The sequence below is a fragment of the Anser anser genome (assembly GCF_964211835.1).
Source record: "Anser anser genome assembly, chromosome: 5".
NCBI classification, from domain to species: Eukaryota; Metazoa; Chordata; class Aves; order Anseriformes; family Anatidae; genus Anser; species Anser anser.
Genome location: NC_139725.1, coordinates 42,935,044 through 42,950,135, shown reverse-complemented (window position 1 = coordinate 42,950,135; position 15,092 = coordinate 42,935,044). Strand labels below are relative to the sequence as shown.

Genomic DNA, 15,092 nt, shown 5'->3' with positions numbered 1-15,092 from the left:
CCATCTGATGTGAGGATAAAAATCCCTCCAGGAGTCTTGCAGCTGCACCCAATCTTTGCAAGACTTGATCCAGAGCCTGAGTTGAAAGGCACAGTGCAAGACTTTGTGTGCAAGGCTTCCAAGGAAAAAAAAAAAAAAAGGTCTCGGGTAGAATCAATAAGAGCTATGCAGCCTTTATTTTAACGTCTCGCCTGTCAGCAGCAGGATTGCCATGTAAAAAGAAGCAAAGGAAAAACTTCTTCCTCAGGAAGTATTAGCCAAATGCTAATGCACATGAATGACGCATTAATCTAAGTGTGTGCAACAAAACGAATGCACCTCAAACTGCACGGGCTTGGTTCTCTGACGTGGCACGGTGAGTAGCGGGACATACCAGGCTGTCAGGTACAAAGGGAGTCAAGAGATCGGGTTAGCTTAAACCTATAGATGCATCTTTGGTGACAGCAATGAAACCAAAGTAACCAGAACCATGACTGTTTCTGAAAATGCCTTGGCAATTACAGGCCTGGCAAAGCACCAGCACTTATCACACTGTGGCCAATTGGGTTTGGTCGGACCTTTGCACGTTCAGGAAGCTACTGGTCTAAAACTACACCTGGCATGACTGTAAGTCTGCTGCTTCTGGATGTCTCACCTCCTCAGCTCCCCACAGCCATTTCCAAGTCACTCAGTGTCTGTCCCCGTCCCACTCTTCCACCTACCCACTCTCTTACCCATGTCTTACTCCTAACTCCCCTTCTCACCACACAAGGATTTCTGTTCTGGCTTCAAAAGCTAAGACATAAATGTCATGAGCCATTTATGGACTTATGTTTTCTCTTGCCATCCATTTTGCAGAAGGACATAAGTAACTTAGTGCAGAAAGTGTTGAGGTTCCTTCCTGCAGGGCTGTATTTCCCTGCCCGTTTACTTACTTTGGAAGTCACCCCAAGCACCGCGCAGCATTTGAATCCAAGAAGCTCTACATCCTCCTCTGTATCCAAAGAGCCCTTCAATTCTCGGTGCCACCTGAACCCCTCCTGCCAGCATGCTAATTGCAGCGAGACATTCCTTCGAGGATCTGGCTTCTGTCAGCCAGGCAGCATTAGGCTCTCTGGCCCAAAACAGGCTCGGCCCAAGATCTCCCTGAGTCCTTCCTGCAGTACACGGTTCAGAGAGTCAAAAAAACAGACTTAGCAAAATAAACAAAGGCAAAGTTCTTCCCCTAGCATAGCCTGCGGGAGTCCAGACTCCTTGTGTGCTGCACTTCAGCACTTCTCCCAGGTGCCAGATCCTATCCCCGCAATCTCTGCCAGATCCCAACCCCACAATCTCTCTCTCAGACTTTTTACCATTTCCTAGGGCAAAATCTGATAGGAGGTTGCCGGGCCCCAAATCTGCACGGTATTTACAGGAACAGATCACCTTATCCAAAGCTTCATTAGGTAAACTGCACCCAAGATCAGCACATGCACATATTTGAGAGGATTAAGGACAAGAGATTTCATCAGAAATTATTTCGATTCTCAGACTGCACAGCAGATGTGCGGCACGGCAGAGAACTCCAGGGCAAGTCTGGCCTTGTATCAACAACCTGTCCTTTCTACAAAAAGTCTACCTGCCTACCTGGCCCTGCCGCTAGGAAGCGCCCGCGTGATGCTAGGCAGCATTTGGAAAGCAGATGGGAGAGAGTGAAGGGGGCAGCCTAAGAGCAGTGTTGGTGCGGACAGGAGATGGGCTCGGGAGAGGGACTGGGTACAAGTTTTGTGGAGAGAACTGGGGGGTTTGTCTGGGGCAGCTGGCAAAGCAGCTGCTGCCCTGCGTTGTACTGCTGCACGTCAGCCCCTTGGCCCTGACTTAGACAGTAACCTACCTCGGCTTTAGTGGGGCTTTCAGTGCCACCTCCCCCAGTACCCTCACAGCCAAATCAGTGAGATATTGACCAGGTACATAAATAATAAATAAGGTAGGAGAAAAACTGGCTAGACCACCAAGCTCAAAGCTGATCAGCACTACAAAGTCTATGCGACAACCAGCAGAGTTAAGTGGCATCACTCATGGGTCAATAGTGGGGCCAGTACTCTGTGATTATTTATTTTACTTTACTTTACTTTTTTATTTTATTTTATTTTATTTTATTTTATTTTATTTTATTTTATTTTATTTTATTTTATTTTATTTTATTTTATTTTATTTTTTTATTTTATTTTATTTTATTTTATTTTATTTTATTTTATTTTATTTTATTTTATTTTATTATTTTAACGCCCTGAACAAAATGACAAAGCACATGCCCAGCAAATTCATGCACAATACCCGATCAGGGGCAGTGGCTGAAATACTACACAGCAGGGTTACTGGTTGGAGGAACCCCAACAGGCTGAATTAACGGGCTGTTAGGAAGCTCATTAAGATCAATATATATATATATATATAATTTAAAAAAAAAAAAGAAAAAAGAAAAAGAAAGAAAACAGTCCTGCACCTGGAATGGAAGAACTGCAAGCAACAGGGTGCCAAGTGGCTGAGGAACACCTTTCCCGAAAAAGTGTTAGGAATTTGTAAAAAGTTTGGGGGCGCAGTGGAGAAATACTGACCCTTCAAAGCATGAACTCAGGAGCCTCATTTTTTATTTTTTATTTTTTTTTACGGTGAGGACGGCCGACGCACTGAGTCGCCCTTAGGCTGCGCCGTCTCCGCCGCCAGGGATGTTGGACCCCAGGCGGAGGGCGCTGCGCGAAGCCAACCCAACCCCGCCGGACCCGCCGGCCCCGGGGGTCAGCCCCCGCCGCCGCTCCTCTGCTCAGCCCGGCAGGCAGCAGCAGGGAGCAGCGGCGGGCACACGGAGCGCTCCCCCGCCGGCATCGCCGCGAGCCTGCGGGACGCGCCCGGCCCCGGCGGCGGGGCAGGGAGGCGGGCGGCCGACAGAGGGCAGCCGGAGCCGCGGTGACTGCCGAGGCGGGCCGGATGCCGCCGCCGTCGGGGCGGAGCGCCGCTCCTTGGCTCCAGCGTGCGGGGCCGCGGGGCTCGCGTTGCTCAGCTCCCCTCCTCCTCGATCCCGAGATCTAAAGGCGCGCTTGGCCAAAACTGACATTCAGCTTCGTACCTAACCGCCTGCCCCAGGCGCTCCGGCTTTCAGAAATGCGCAGAGCGTTGCGGGAGTAATGATGGAATCAGGGAGCACCGAGACTTCACTGGTGCAGGAGCTGGAGGGGACTGCGGAAAGCCGGGGGGCATGGGCGGCCTTGTGCCGCTGTACGGGACGGCTCTGCTAGAGGGTAGGGTCCTGCTGCACATCCGCCGTGAAACTAAAGCCTCACAGACACTTTCTCGCTTCGGTCAGTTCCAGTAAAAGCTATAGCCCATTTCCTTGAGATATGGCTCTTTGTACGCACCTGACAAGTAGGGGAATTCAGACATGGCAGGAAGAATGCCCAGCAGATGGGTGATGTTTCTCAGGACCCCAAAGACGTGGGTTTAGAGGCGGCTGAGCCTAAAAGCGCTGCCTCAGGGGTCTGACTTACAACACGTAAGTTGCAACCAGCTGGGGTGGTTTCAGGCATTCCCATGCCAGTCTCTCCACCCCGTTCTCCTGGCCAGGATTAACACACGTGTTCCAGGAGGTATGGGAACTTCAGCCTTCGCCACTCGGCATCTGGGAACTCTGCACAAGCCCTCCTCCACATTTCCTAACAGGGTTAGGGACTGGGGAGGGTACAGCACGGACTCCTTTCTGTCACCAAAGAGAGCTATAAACCCACTGCAGAGCGCAAAGATGGTATTTTAAACTGCTACAGTTAGATCTCTCCGCGTACGTCATGCAGATTGCGGAGGTACTCGGAGATGTTTCACGTCTCCGGAACAGTTCCTCATTACAAGCCCTGTGCCTTACCACTGGGCTGCTCTCACACGCACCGCCGCCACCACGTTACTCCTGTAGCTCTCCTAACGCAACCGATCCCATTGATCATAGACTCGACGTATCGCATCAGCGGGCAGGGGTCTCTGGAGGCGAGCTAGCCCAGCCCTGCTCAAAGGGCTTCGTCGAGTTTTGACTGCCTCCAAGGCTGGAGGTTCCACAACCTCTGTGGGCAACCTCTGGCAGTGTTTGAGCACCTTCGTGGTAAAACATTGGGGTTTTGGCAGATGCTCTGAGGAGTCAGGATTCCCAAACTGAATTTAGCCAAATCACTTCTGTCCTCAATGTGCTGCTCCACACACGTCGATACAGCCGTCAGCTGCAGGATCTGCCATTGCTCTGGTACTAGCATTTGACTGATTCTGCAGTAGCTTTGGTTAGGGACCAAGTGCAGCTGGAATTTAACCCTTCCACATAAAAACATTTTTTGGTGCCAGTGTAACTTCCCGAACCATTTCACTGAGGGGTCAAGCAAGTAACTGTGCAGAAGCCAGGAAGGGAACAGAACCACGCGGATCAGAGTAGCGAACACAGCAGGATCACCAATGCAGATTCATTTAAACTATCCCGAAACTGCAGTTTCAGTGCCTCAGTTTACCTGGCTGCTAACACGAATCACACTCTTCACCTACTTCATGTGGTGCTGGAGGGCAGCTGAGTCAGTTAAACTCAGTTCTTACCTTCGAGGCACTTGGTGGCCTGGCACCAGCGTATCGAAAACAAGTCACCTGGGACACCGAGATAGACTGTAATCAACAGCTACCTGTGGTGCAAGAGCACTCTGCAATAACGTAATGCTTGCCTGTGCAATAGACCCCATTTTCCGGGGACCTGTCCAAATTGGGAGAATGAGCTCCCCAGGGACACTTCAGGACCTGCCCCTCCAGATCGCAAGGCACGCTTCTTCCACCGGTGTTGTGAACACACTGCAACCCAGAATCCACCGGGGAGAGGAGGGGGGAACAAACCACACATTTGCGTATTAGTCACATTTGAGGTTAATGGGAAAGTACTCGGATGCTACACTGAGAAAGCTCATGGTAAGATGCAGAATAGAACAGAGCGCTGTAATCATTAGTGCCCATAAGGAGCGAAGAGATCCTCAGGTGGAAATTGTTATATAATAATAAATACTTTGTCCTCATAAACACAGATGATTATTCCAGTGCATGATGTATCTTAAAAGGAAATACAAACCTTTGGTTAAGAGTCAGAGCTGGTCTCTACCACGTTCTGTGTCTGATCGCCTGCAGGGCACAATCTGTCATTCAATATCCAGTAATTAAGCTGTATTTATGACAAGATTGGAAGCTGTGAGGTCACTCCCCGTGCAACTACACGTGCCTTAAATTAGCTATGGTAATCATTCTCACATGCGTGCAACAGTTCAGGCCTTTAGCAGCAGCCACTGTCTGATGTTACAATAGCAAGTGAGAATGCGGCATGGAGAGGAAAAATAATGCAGACTTTGGTCCTAAAGTTAAAGTGGTTTGGAAGAAGATTTTGCTGGGTTCTGACTACATGGCCTTATATGCACCTCCTCATATCCAGCAAATGGAACTGGTTGGCACTTTGATCACAAACGCACAGACACTGACAGTTCCAGAACTGTCTCATTCATATCTCCTTTCCAGAAGGAACCAGCAAATAATCTACGTGCATTTTTGCCATGAAGATAGTTGTGAAGCGTTTCTCGTATTATAGGTTAGAAAAATTCAGAGGAAAAATTAAAACACTGCTACTCTGAAGTGCTAAAATCTTCTTGGCAAAGAAGTTTATATACATTATAATGACGGGTTTATCAAGAAGCCATGTTAAAACTGTCCAGGCGTAAGGAGCAGAAGTCCTGCGCTCCTGTCATGCCTTCACACAAAAAGGACTAGAGCTACAACAAACGGTGTTTCATGGGGAAGACAGTTACGAGTTCACGTCTTGACTAAATGTACTGGGATCAGGAGCCAGAAGCCATGCCCAGCGAAGCGTTTGCCCTCAGAAGGTCCTTAGGCAAGTAGGGGTATACAGACTATAAATACAACTTTTCTCAAAGGGATGTTCCTAATCAGGAACGTGCCTCCTGGGGGAGGCTGCCTGTTTGAGTATCATTCTGCAGTTCTGACAGCTGTGGAAACCACCCCATCAGCGTGCCATGCCCCTCAGCTCAGCTTGCAGGCTGAAACAAAGATCTGGAAGATAAGCAGCCAGGCAGAGTATCATGTTTTCTTGTGTGCTATTTCACCATATTCATCTCCAAACACAGCTACCTACCTACCTTTTAGTGAAATACATTATTTCATGTTTCCCTTAAATCCTACCCAATACGTCGGATGATTTGGAGGTAGTTTGCCAAGCTCTTTTAGACACCGGGGTTATTTTTGGAGCATTAAACACCTTACACAGCCATGAGGTAAGTCAAGGACTTGTCATATGCCAAAGTGCAATGAAGTAGGAAACGCAGTATGAAACCTGCTAGGGTATTGCTGGATGACCAGGGAGAGCAGCGGGAGCCCAGCTTCGTTGGCACAGCCCAAAAGTATTTCAGGGACTAGGATTATTACTGTGCAACAGAGCAGGATGGAAAATCAGCAGTCCCAAGCTCTCTGCTACTTACCCCCAGGCACGGCACGGGAGCCCAGGCTTGTGGCACCTGACCACCTGGAACTTGCTGACAAACCTGGGGGGAGGATCTGCAACTCCTGTGAAGAGTTAAAGCTGTGAAGAGCTGAATTCTTTGAAAGTCTCAGAGAGAAATCCTTATCTGTGCCGAAACCCCATTCTTGGCTTTGCACTCAACTCTTATGTAACGACAGCAAATTACCTCAGTTTATCTTCCTTTGTGTCCTCGAGGTTAGTGACACATCATGATTAGGTTACGCTACTGTTTTAATTGAATTGCCACAGCACATGCTTAAATGCTGTAACAGTGCTTGTCCTCTCTGCTGTGTGCTACTGGCAACTGCCATTTCTCCTACTATTACAGTTCGAATGCTTCATAGCAGGAACTACATCATTCTGATGCTGAAACACCCGCTATACATCAGAGCAGTGTCAAAATAATGTTTTACTTAAACCCTCAATGATCTGGTAATATCCGAACTGTACACAATTTAGACCATATGCTTTAGGTCTGACACTGCTACTGTATTTTATGGACTTTGTAACACTGTTACTTACTCAAAACAAATACTTCCTTTTGCAAACAACAGATAAATACTGTACGATGAGTCTGTTTCATTTCCCTTATTTCCAAGCATGAGAAAATTCAAGATGGGCTATTTAAAAGGAGCTGAATTCTTACCAAATGGAGGCTGTGGTGCAATTGGAATTCAAATGACTGCTTTAAAGTTGCACCTGGTTGGCTTTAGCCAACAGGATCAAGCTACAAAATATTTGTACAAAAACAAAGCTCCAATATAATCAGTGAAGAGGAGCTAAAAATCTCTTGTTCTGAAGAAAAAAAAGAAAAAAAAAGAAAAAAAAAGAAAAAAAAAGAGCTCCATAATTGGAAACAATAAAGATATTTTGTCCACATGTTAGTTATGACCTTCTTTTGTTTTCCCATGGTATCCTGTTGATATAACATCCAGGTCCCTTTGGATATCCGCTGTTTCCATATCAGAAGAATGAGTGTTTGTTGGTTTCACTTCAGCGTCTCACCGGGTCACCAGTATACCCACTATGACTGGAAAGCTCGCCGGAAGCCACAAGAACAACCTTATCAGCAGAAGATCTGAACGGATGAGAAGCACAGACATATGAGATCACATTTTGTAATAATTTAAACAAATTTCAAATCTTACCTCAGTAAGGAAGCACAGAGTAAGAGCGAAAGTTTAGCTAAGTATTTACAAAACAATAGAGGAGTAGTCATAGCCGATCAGACCAAGTTTCCCTTCCTCTACTTCTCCCCCCCTCTGCTGTCATCCAGTCTTCTGCCGCTGGCTGACAGCTACCACCTAAAGAAGGCTGTAAGCACAATGTAAGGGTGTAACGCTGCATCCTCAGAATATTCCCCAACGACCCTGAAATTTAGAAAAATCAGAACTTCCTCAGCCAAAGGAGCTATTTTTGTATTTAACAGTACTCATTGGCTTTTTCTTGTTTGTTTTCCGGACTCCTCTTGAGCTTAAGCAAACTTCTGTTATCCACAAATTCATGCGACCAGGTTTTCCACAAGTAACCGCGATATGGAACGAGCAAGCCCCGTAAGTTTGTTTTCAACTCACATTTTCCCTAATTTTCATTTGATGTCATCATTCTTATCTTGACAGGTGTCTCTTTAAGGCTGAAGAGCCCTCGTTAATTTAACTGCTCCTCACCCGGGAGCTGTTCCACACCTCCGAACACCTATTTACTTCTCTGCACCTCTCACAGCTTCGCATCCTTCTGAAGATAAGATCAGAACTGTACACAGCATTCAAAGCACGGGCACACCGCGGATTTGCACTGTGCTTTGAATGCTGCTTTCTGCTTTGTTCTCTAGGTCTTTCTTGACTCTTTACATTTGATTTGTTTATTTACCAAGCCTTGAGCTGAGATTTTCAGGGAACTAATATGATGCCAAGATGTTGTTTCTAAGTGATAAATCAGCTTATAGGCTGTTTTTGAATATGTAAAGTAAGGATTGTCTTTCCCCTATTTGGAACACTTCGGATTTACCTCCATAGGATTGCATCACCCGCAGACTGTCAAGTCTTACTCGACTTCCTCTCAGTCACCTCACTATTTACCACCTGTTCCAGACCCCAGGCTCCAATTCAGATCCTTGTGCAACTTCACATGAAGACGCCTTCCACCTAGGAAAACATTTTTTTGTTCTTAGTGTCCCATCTTTTAAACCAGCCTCATCTACTCATGTGAAAGCTTCTATTCTTATTCCATAGCACCTTAGTTTCTTCAGAAGCTTCTCCCGATAGATGTTAAAGAATGTTTTCTCAAAACCCAAGCAAATGACATCAGGGGAATCTCTTTTCCATACGCTCGCTGACTCCTCACAGGACTTCAAACAATGTCTGAGGAATGCTTTAGAAAAGCTGCCAACTCACCTGGTACACTTTTTTTTTTTCCTTGTGCTCAATAGTTTGCCTTTTTAAACTGCTTTCGCTACCTTGCCTGGTACAGATAGCTGGCTCGTTGGTCGGCAGCTCTCCAGAACGTTTCTAGGCACTTTAACTGGCACATGAACTATCCTTCCATTCCCAAATACTGAAGCGCTTCTAAATGAGATGCTACACTTAGCCGCCAGTAGGCAGCCCAGCTACTTAAATCTTAACTTCTCTTAGAAACCTTGCATGAATATTACCCAGTTGTGCCTGTTCGGTGTTTTTTATTTGTTTCATAACTTTTTGTTTGGACACTTTGGCTTTAAACACACCCTCTGGTAAATCTCTCAGAACACTGAGCACAGGAACCTCCCCAAATTCCTCCACAGCGAGCACTGAACTTTTTTTTTTATTATTTTTTCTTTCCCCTAAACCCTTATCTTCTCTGAACAATCCATTTATTCTCAGCTGCCCATTGGCTCCAGTGACCGTTTCTGGCAGGCTTCCCGCTCTATTTTGAGTGAAAGTAGACGAGTCAGGTTCATCGGCGAAACAACGACAGCGCACCTGGCCGGGGAACCAGCAGAACCAGAGTTCAAGGACGCCGGTGCCTGGTCACCAGCTGCCCTGAGGCCGGCAGGTTTCACGGGCGAGCTGCAGTACTGCAAGCGTGGTGAATGTGTGTGTGTATATATATTTATATCACTATTTTATTTCATCTGGGGCCGTGCGGAGATTAAAAGTGTCACAATTTATCATTTCTGGCGCTAAGCGGAGCCAGCCCAGCAGCACAGGTGGAACCAGCGCTGCCCACGGAGCCGCGGGCCCCTCGGGGAGGCGTAATGGCGGCCTGACAGGACTAATGGCGGCCGCCGTGGGGCCGCCGGCCCCGCCCTCGCGCCCTTCTGGAACCTTCCCGCCGCAGCGCCTCACGCGCGGCCCAACGTCCAGCGCCCGCCGGGGGAAGCCGCCGCCGCCGCTTTGCCATATATGGGCACGGCCGGAAGCTCTTGCGTCATGGCGCTGGCTCGCGGCGTCTCCGCGGGGAGCCGGGCCGGGACGTCACGTCCCTGACGCGCCCCGCCGCGCGCCGCCCTGGCAACCAAACAGTAAACACGGCGGCGGGCGCGCATGCGCGGGGCGGGCCGCCCTGACCGGGGGGGGGGTGAGGAGGAGGGGGCGGGAGCAAAATGGCGGCCGCGGCCCTCAGCGGGGCGCGGGGCGGGGGCGCTGCTCCCGGTGCCGGGGGGGGGGGGGCGAGCGGGGCCCTGCGGGGCGCCCACGGCCCCGCTGCCCCCCGCGTCGTGCCCGTTGCGGGGAGCGCCGTGCTGAGCGGCGGCGGGGCGCGGGTGCCGCTTCCCTCCGCGCCCCGTGCCCTGCCCGCAGCTCGGTGCCGCGGCTGCGCCCGCTGCCTCCGGGACGGGCGGGCGGGGGCCCCCCGGGTCAAGCGGGATTCCTCCCCGCAGCCCTCACGTACGCGCCAGTCACGCCCGCAGCACGCCTGAAGTTGTACGTGTTGTTACCGGCTGCGTCCCGCGTCCTGCTCCGGCCCCGGCTGGAGGCGAGGGGAGCAGGGCCGCAGCCCGGGGTGAAAGGAGCGCGGCCCGCGGTGCCCCCCCGGGTTTGACAGCGCCTCAGAAGCAACGCAAAAGCTGACACCGGCGCTTGGCGGCTGCTGTCGGGAGGCACGAGCCTCGATAACGCGGCAGGAGGGCTGGGGGAACTCAGCCCCAGGTTTGGCTTAACTTGCCCGCTGGCTGGGAGCGGCGGTGGGGCCGGGAGCACCCCACCCACCTTCAGGGACTGTCTGGTTCCTGGGGAGCGCTGCTCCTTCTGCCTCTCTGCTGAATCCAGCCTCACACACCTCCCTCTCTAACACCTCTTGACTCTCCAGCTACGAACCCGCCGGCCTTTTCAGCAGAAGGCACGTTGTGATTCCAGACCTACTGACTTCCCCAGGTCACCTGTCACGTAAGTCTCTTGTAGCTACACCTACATGACTGCTTCAGGGGTCACTGCTATTGTGCGTTTGCCGTGCCTGGGTGTTGCCCCTGTAAATAGGAGCGGTGATGTGAAAGTAGCTGCTTCTAAGTGGGCGGCATCTCGGTGGCACCGGGGTCATTCTTTGTCAGCTGTCAGCGCTGCCGCCAGCTCCACGCTGAAAGGAGGAAGCTCCACGAGCAATGTTGGCTTTTGCACAGGGCGGGCAGAGTTGAGCAAGCCCCGAGCAGAGCAATACGCACTACCGAGATGAGAGACATCCTGTGCGTGTTCTGATTGGGGAAGGGGTGAAGAAAGCAGAGCTTGCAGCAGTGACCAGGAAACCTGCACTTACACAAACCCCGAGCGCCAGAGAGTCCTCCAGCCTGCAGAGATTTCCTGAGAGCACAGTGTCAAGGCAGTCTTCAGCCGGATGCAGGTGCCAGCGCAGGTGGCACCTTTGCCATCACCTTGAGAAAGGCACTCCTGAGAGCGAGCAAGCTCACACAAGCAGGAGAGAGGGAGTGTAAGAGCACTGTGCACACAAGGGTGATCTGCCCCAGCCCTGTGAGGCATGCTGTCCTGACAGAGGGGCATGTTTTGCTGTGCAAAACGAAATGACAGAGGGCTGCAGCTCCCTTAAACTGACTGGAGGAAAAAGCCACGCTGCACAGACCCCAGTAGGAAGAGCGTTACCAGAGCATGCAGGCTGTTTGCCATAGCTCGCATTCATTCAAGGACTGAGCAAACTTTAATACAAAGTGAAGGGCAAGGGGAATGTCAGTGTTATACCATACACCACTCAGCTACAAGACAAAGTGGGACGGCGCGTCCTTATGGCTGGGAGAAGACGCTCAGTAGCTGCTCCTAGAAGAGCCAGACCAAGTCCAGGGACACCTGGAGCCAGGGAGTGTTCCCAGCCCTGCCCATGCAGGAGGAAGCTGGGCTGTCAGCCACATGCTAATGACAGGGTGGACCCCAGCCTGGAGCCAGCTTCTGATTCAGAGGCTGGAACTCCCCTGCCCTTTACCCCCTGCAAGAAGAGCCCCTCTTTCTGCAAAAAGGCCGGGGCAGGCAGAGGTGCAGGAGGGTGCTAGTCCCAGGGCAGGCAGCCCCAGGCAGAGGGGACGGGGTGGCCAGAAGATGGGTGACCCTACTGGTAGGCGGGAAGGGCGTAGCCACAGCCAGTCCTAATTAATAAAAGGGCAGTGACAGATTTGCACTTAATGGTTTTCCCGCCCCAGCGCGCCCTATGCCTCAGGCAGCTTGCACCAGGCTGCAGTTTGCAGAGCCCAACCCAAATTAGAGTTCAGGGAGCCCCTTTAGGGTCACCGGAGCGATGCAAAAGGTAAGGCAAGGACAGCTCCAGCACTCAACTTAAATGCTTTTATTGACAATGTCTCTGAACAATAATAAGCAAACAATGCTTAAGTTTCATCCAAATTCACTTTCCACATGTCAAAAAAGACCTCAAGGTAGAAAAAAATAAAATAAAAATATAAATATCTGAGAATCCATCTTAATAAATAAATTAAAAACACAATAAAAACGTTTTCATGGAAAACTTATGTCGGAACATTCAGACCACCTCAACAATGCATGATCAGTAAAGTTACAATGAACATCAATGTAGAACTACAGTACATGGATATAGCTAGTTATCTACCTACTAGAAAATAAAATAGAGTCTCTTTCCCCCCCACGTAAGATGGGTCATTGCTAAGTCATCAGAACACGATATTGCCAGGAACACAGTAGTTATTGTTAATCAGCTGCACTAGATACGAGTTGGAGATACCCAGCACCAGGTTAATTCCAATCATTTAAAACCAAGGGATTAATTAGTTAATGCTAGTGATACTAAGGAGGGGAGGGAGTCACCAACCCAGCCATGTGGGACATGCTACAGACTACCAGCTCTCATGGGTGGGCCGTTGGGGACAAGACAAACTCCATGCGGTTTGCTACATCTCTGGAGGAGGTACGCGGCCTCGGCACGGGGCGCTGCGCCAGGCCCCGGGGCGCCCGGCCAGACAGAGGGGGGGGCAGCGGCGGCAGGGCCCTCCCCAGGCCCGGGGAGCCCCAGGGGGCGCGGCGGCGAGTCCGTGGGGGTGCACGGGCAGGGGAGGGGGCCCGGCAGGTCAGTCAGTGCGGGGCGGCCGAGCCCCTCACAAGGCCAGCAGGGTGGGGGAGCTGAGGGAGTCGGACGAGGGCTCGTTGCTGCTGCTGCCCTTCCGGTGCGCGGCGGCGCAGCTGGGGAAGGCGTCCGCCTCGGGGTAGGTGAAGACGAAGGTGGAGGTGTAGGTGCTGGGGCACGGGGTGCAGGTCACCACCGGGGTGCAGAGGGGCTCCAGCTCCACGCCGCTCCCGGCGCCCAGCGGCTCCCAGTCCGACGCGTAGAAGGAGGAGGCCCCGGGCAGGTCCATGTCGGGCACCGAGCGGGAGGCCTCCCGCGGCCCCGTGGAGAAAAGCAGCTCATCGAAGGGCTCGGCCTTGAGCTCCAGCCCGCCGCCGCTGGGCTCCTTGGGCGGCACGGCCGGCGGCGCCTCGGACATCAGCGGCAGGGTGAAGGCAGCCTCCTCGGCCGCGGTGGGGCTGGGGGCGCCCAGGTCCAGCGCGGTGGCGGCCGCCAGCTCCTCGGAGAAGCGCAATTCCTCGGGCATCTTGCAGGCTGGCCGGTGCGCCGCCAGGATGAACTCCAGCTTCTCTTTCTCCTTCAGCAGGTTAGCGATCTCCGCCTGCAGAGCGGACTTCTCCTCCTCCAGCTGGTCTGTCTCCTGCAGAGGCAGCGAGCGGGCTGTCAGCCGGGGCCGGCCTCACCCCAGGCGGAGGTGTTTCGGGGAAGCCCCCCCACTTTCCTCACGCCCACCCCCCGGGACCTCCCGGGCAGCACTTACTGCCTGCAGCGTGTCGGTCAGCTCCCGCCGCCGGTTGCGGCACTTGGCCGCTGCCATCTTGTTCCTCTCCCGGCGGATCCTCCTCTTCTCCTCCTCCTCCGGGGACAGCTGAGGGCAGAGCAGCGAGGGGCCCGTCAGTGCCGCCGCCAGACCCCCGGCCCGAGCAGCACCCCCGGCCCCAAACCCCAAACCCCGCTCCCCAAACCCTCTCCCCCTCCCACCCCCCCCCCACAGCACCCCGCTCCCCTCTCACCTGCTCGACTTTGCCCCTGCGGCCGATGCTCTGCCCTCGGCCTCCTCCGGGCGCCTTGAGCACGGCGGGGCGGCCGTAGGCGGCGGGGGCCGGCGGTGCCGAGACGCCGTAGGGGTGCCCGCGGTTCTGCGAGGGGGCCACGGAGGAGATGAGGGTGGGCTGCACCAGCCACTGCAGGTCGGGGCTGGTGGAGATGGCCGTCACGGTGGGCACGAAGCTGGCGCTGGACACGGCCAGCTCGGAGCAGAAATCCTGCGGGACGCCATGGGGAAGGGGGGATCGGTCAGGGGCGGGGGGTGGCGGCAGCGCTCCGGGCCGCTCCCCGCCGCCCCCGGGGCCGCGCTGCCAGCGGCGGCTCCGCACGAGAGCGGCCCGCTATAAATAGCTCTGACGTCCGCGCTGACGCAGGCGCCGCTCCGGAGTCTCCTCAATGAACTCGCGTTTTTATCAATGGAGCCGCTTTACGCACCCACCGCCCCGCGCCGCCCGGCCACGGCTCCCCCCCCCCCAACCCTCTACCCCCGCACCCCGCCGCCACCCCGCGTCCCAGCCGGCACCGGGCGGCCCCCGGCAGGGCTGCGGCCGGCCGCGAGCCGCCGGTACCGACCCGCGGGGCTGCCCCGTGCCGTGCCGTGCCCCGAGCGGGGCTCCCCCCCGCACACACCCCCCATACGCGGCCAGCCCCTCACCTGCGGGTTGACGGGGGAGCCCATGCTGGAGAAGGAGTCCGCCGGGGACGGGTAGTAGGTGAGGCTGTCCCCGGCCGGGGAAGCGGAGCTGCAGCGGGAGGAGGGCGCCTCGTACTCGCCGGTGAAGCCCTGGTACATCATGTCGGCGGGCTGCGCTCGGCGCCTGCGGTGCGGTGCGGTGCGCTGCGGAGCTGGGAGCGAGGAGGAGGCGAGGAGCGGGGAGGGGAGGAGAGGGCCGGCTGCGTCCGCCTGTCCGGTGCGCGCCGCGCGTCTGCCGCTCCTCCGCCGGGGCCGCCTCTGGTGCCGGGGTACCGCGCCGCGCCTCCCTTTTATACC

General features: G+C 53.5%; 1 protein-coding gene across 1 annotated transcript; it reads right to left on the bottom strand.

Annotated features, from left to right (window-relative positions):
- Positions 1–12,289: 12,289 nt before the first annotated feature.
- Positions 12,290–15,063, bottom strand: FOS (Fos proto-oncogene, AP-1 transcription factor subunit). Its single transcript, XM_083839409.1, has 4 exons — positions 14,757–15,063; positions 14,068–14,319; positions 13,815–13,922; positions 12,290–13,694 (listed from the first exon to the last, which is right to left on the bottom strand). The coding sequence occupies exons 1-4, from the start codon at positions 14,895–14,897 to the stop codon at positions 13,086–13,088; spliced, it is 1,110 nt and encodes a 369-aa protein (XP_083695535.1). The 5' UTR covers positions 14,898–15,063; the 3' UTR covers positions 12,290–13,085.
- Positions 15,064–15,092: the final 29 nt, after the last annotated feature.

Bases quoted from the DNA above. Each gene is read 5' to 3' on its own strand.
- FOS (XM_083839409.1), bottom strand. From the start codon at position 14,897: ATGATGTACCAGGGCTTCACCGGCGAGTACGAGGCGCCCTCCTCCCGC. The intron at 14,320-14,756 runs GTGAGGGGCTGG...GGCGTCCCGCAG, and splicing joins GCTCCCCCGTCAACCCGCAG to GATTTCTGCTCCGAGCTGGC. The intron at 13,923-14,067 runs GTGAGAGGGGAG...CTCTGCCCTCAG, and splicing joins GCAGGGGCAAAGTCGAGCAG to CTGTCCCCGGAGGAGGAGGA.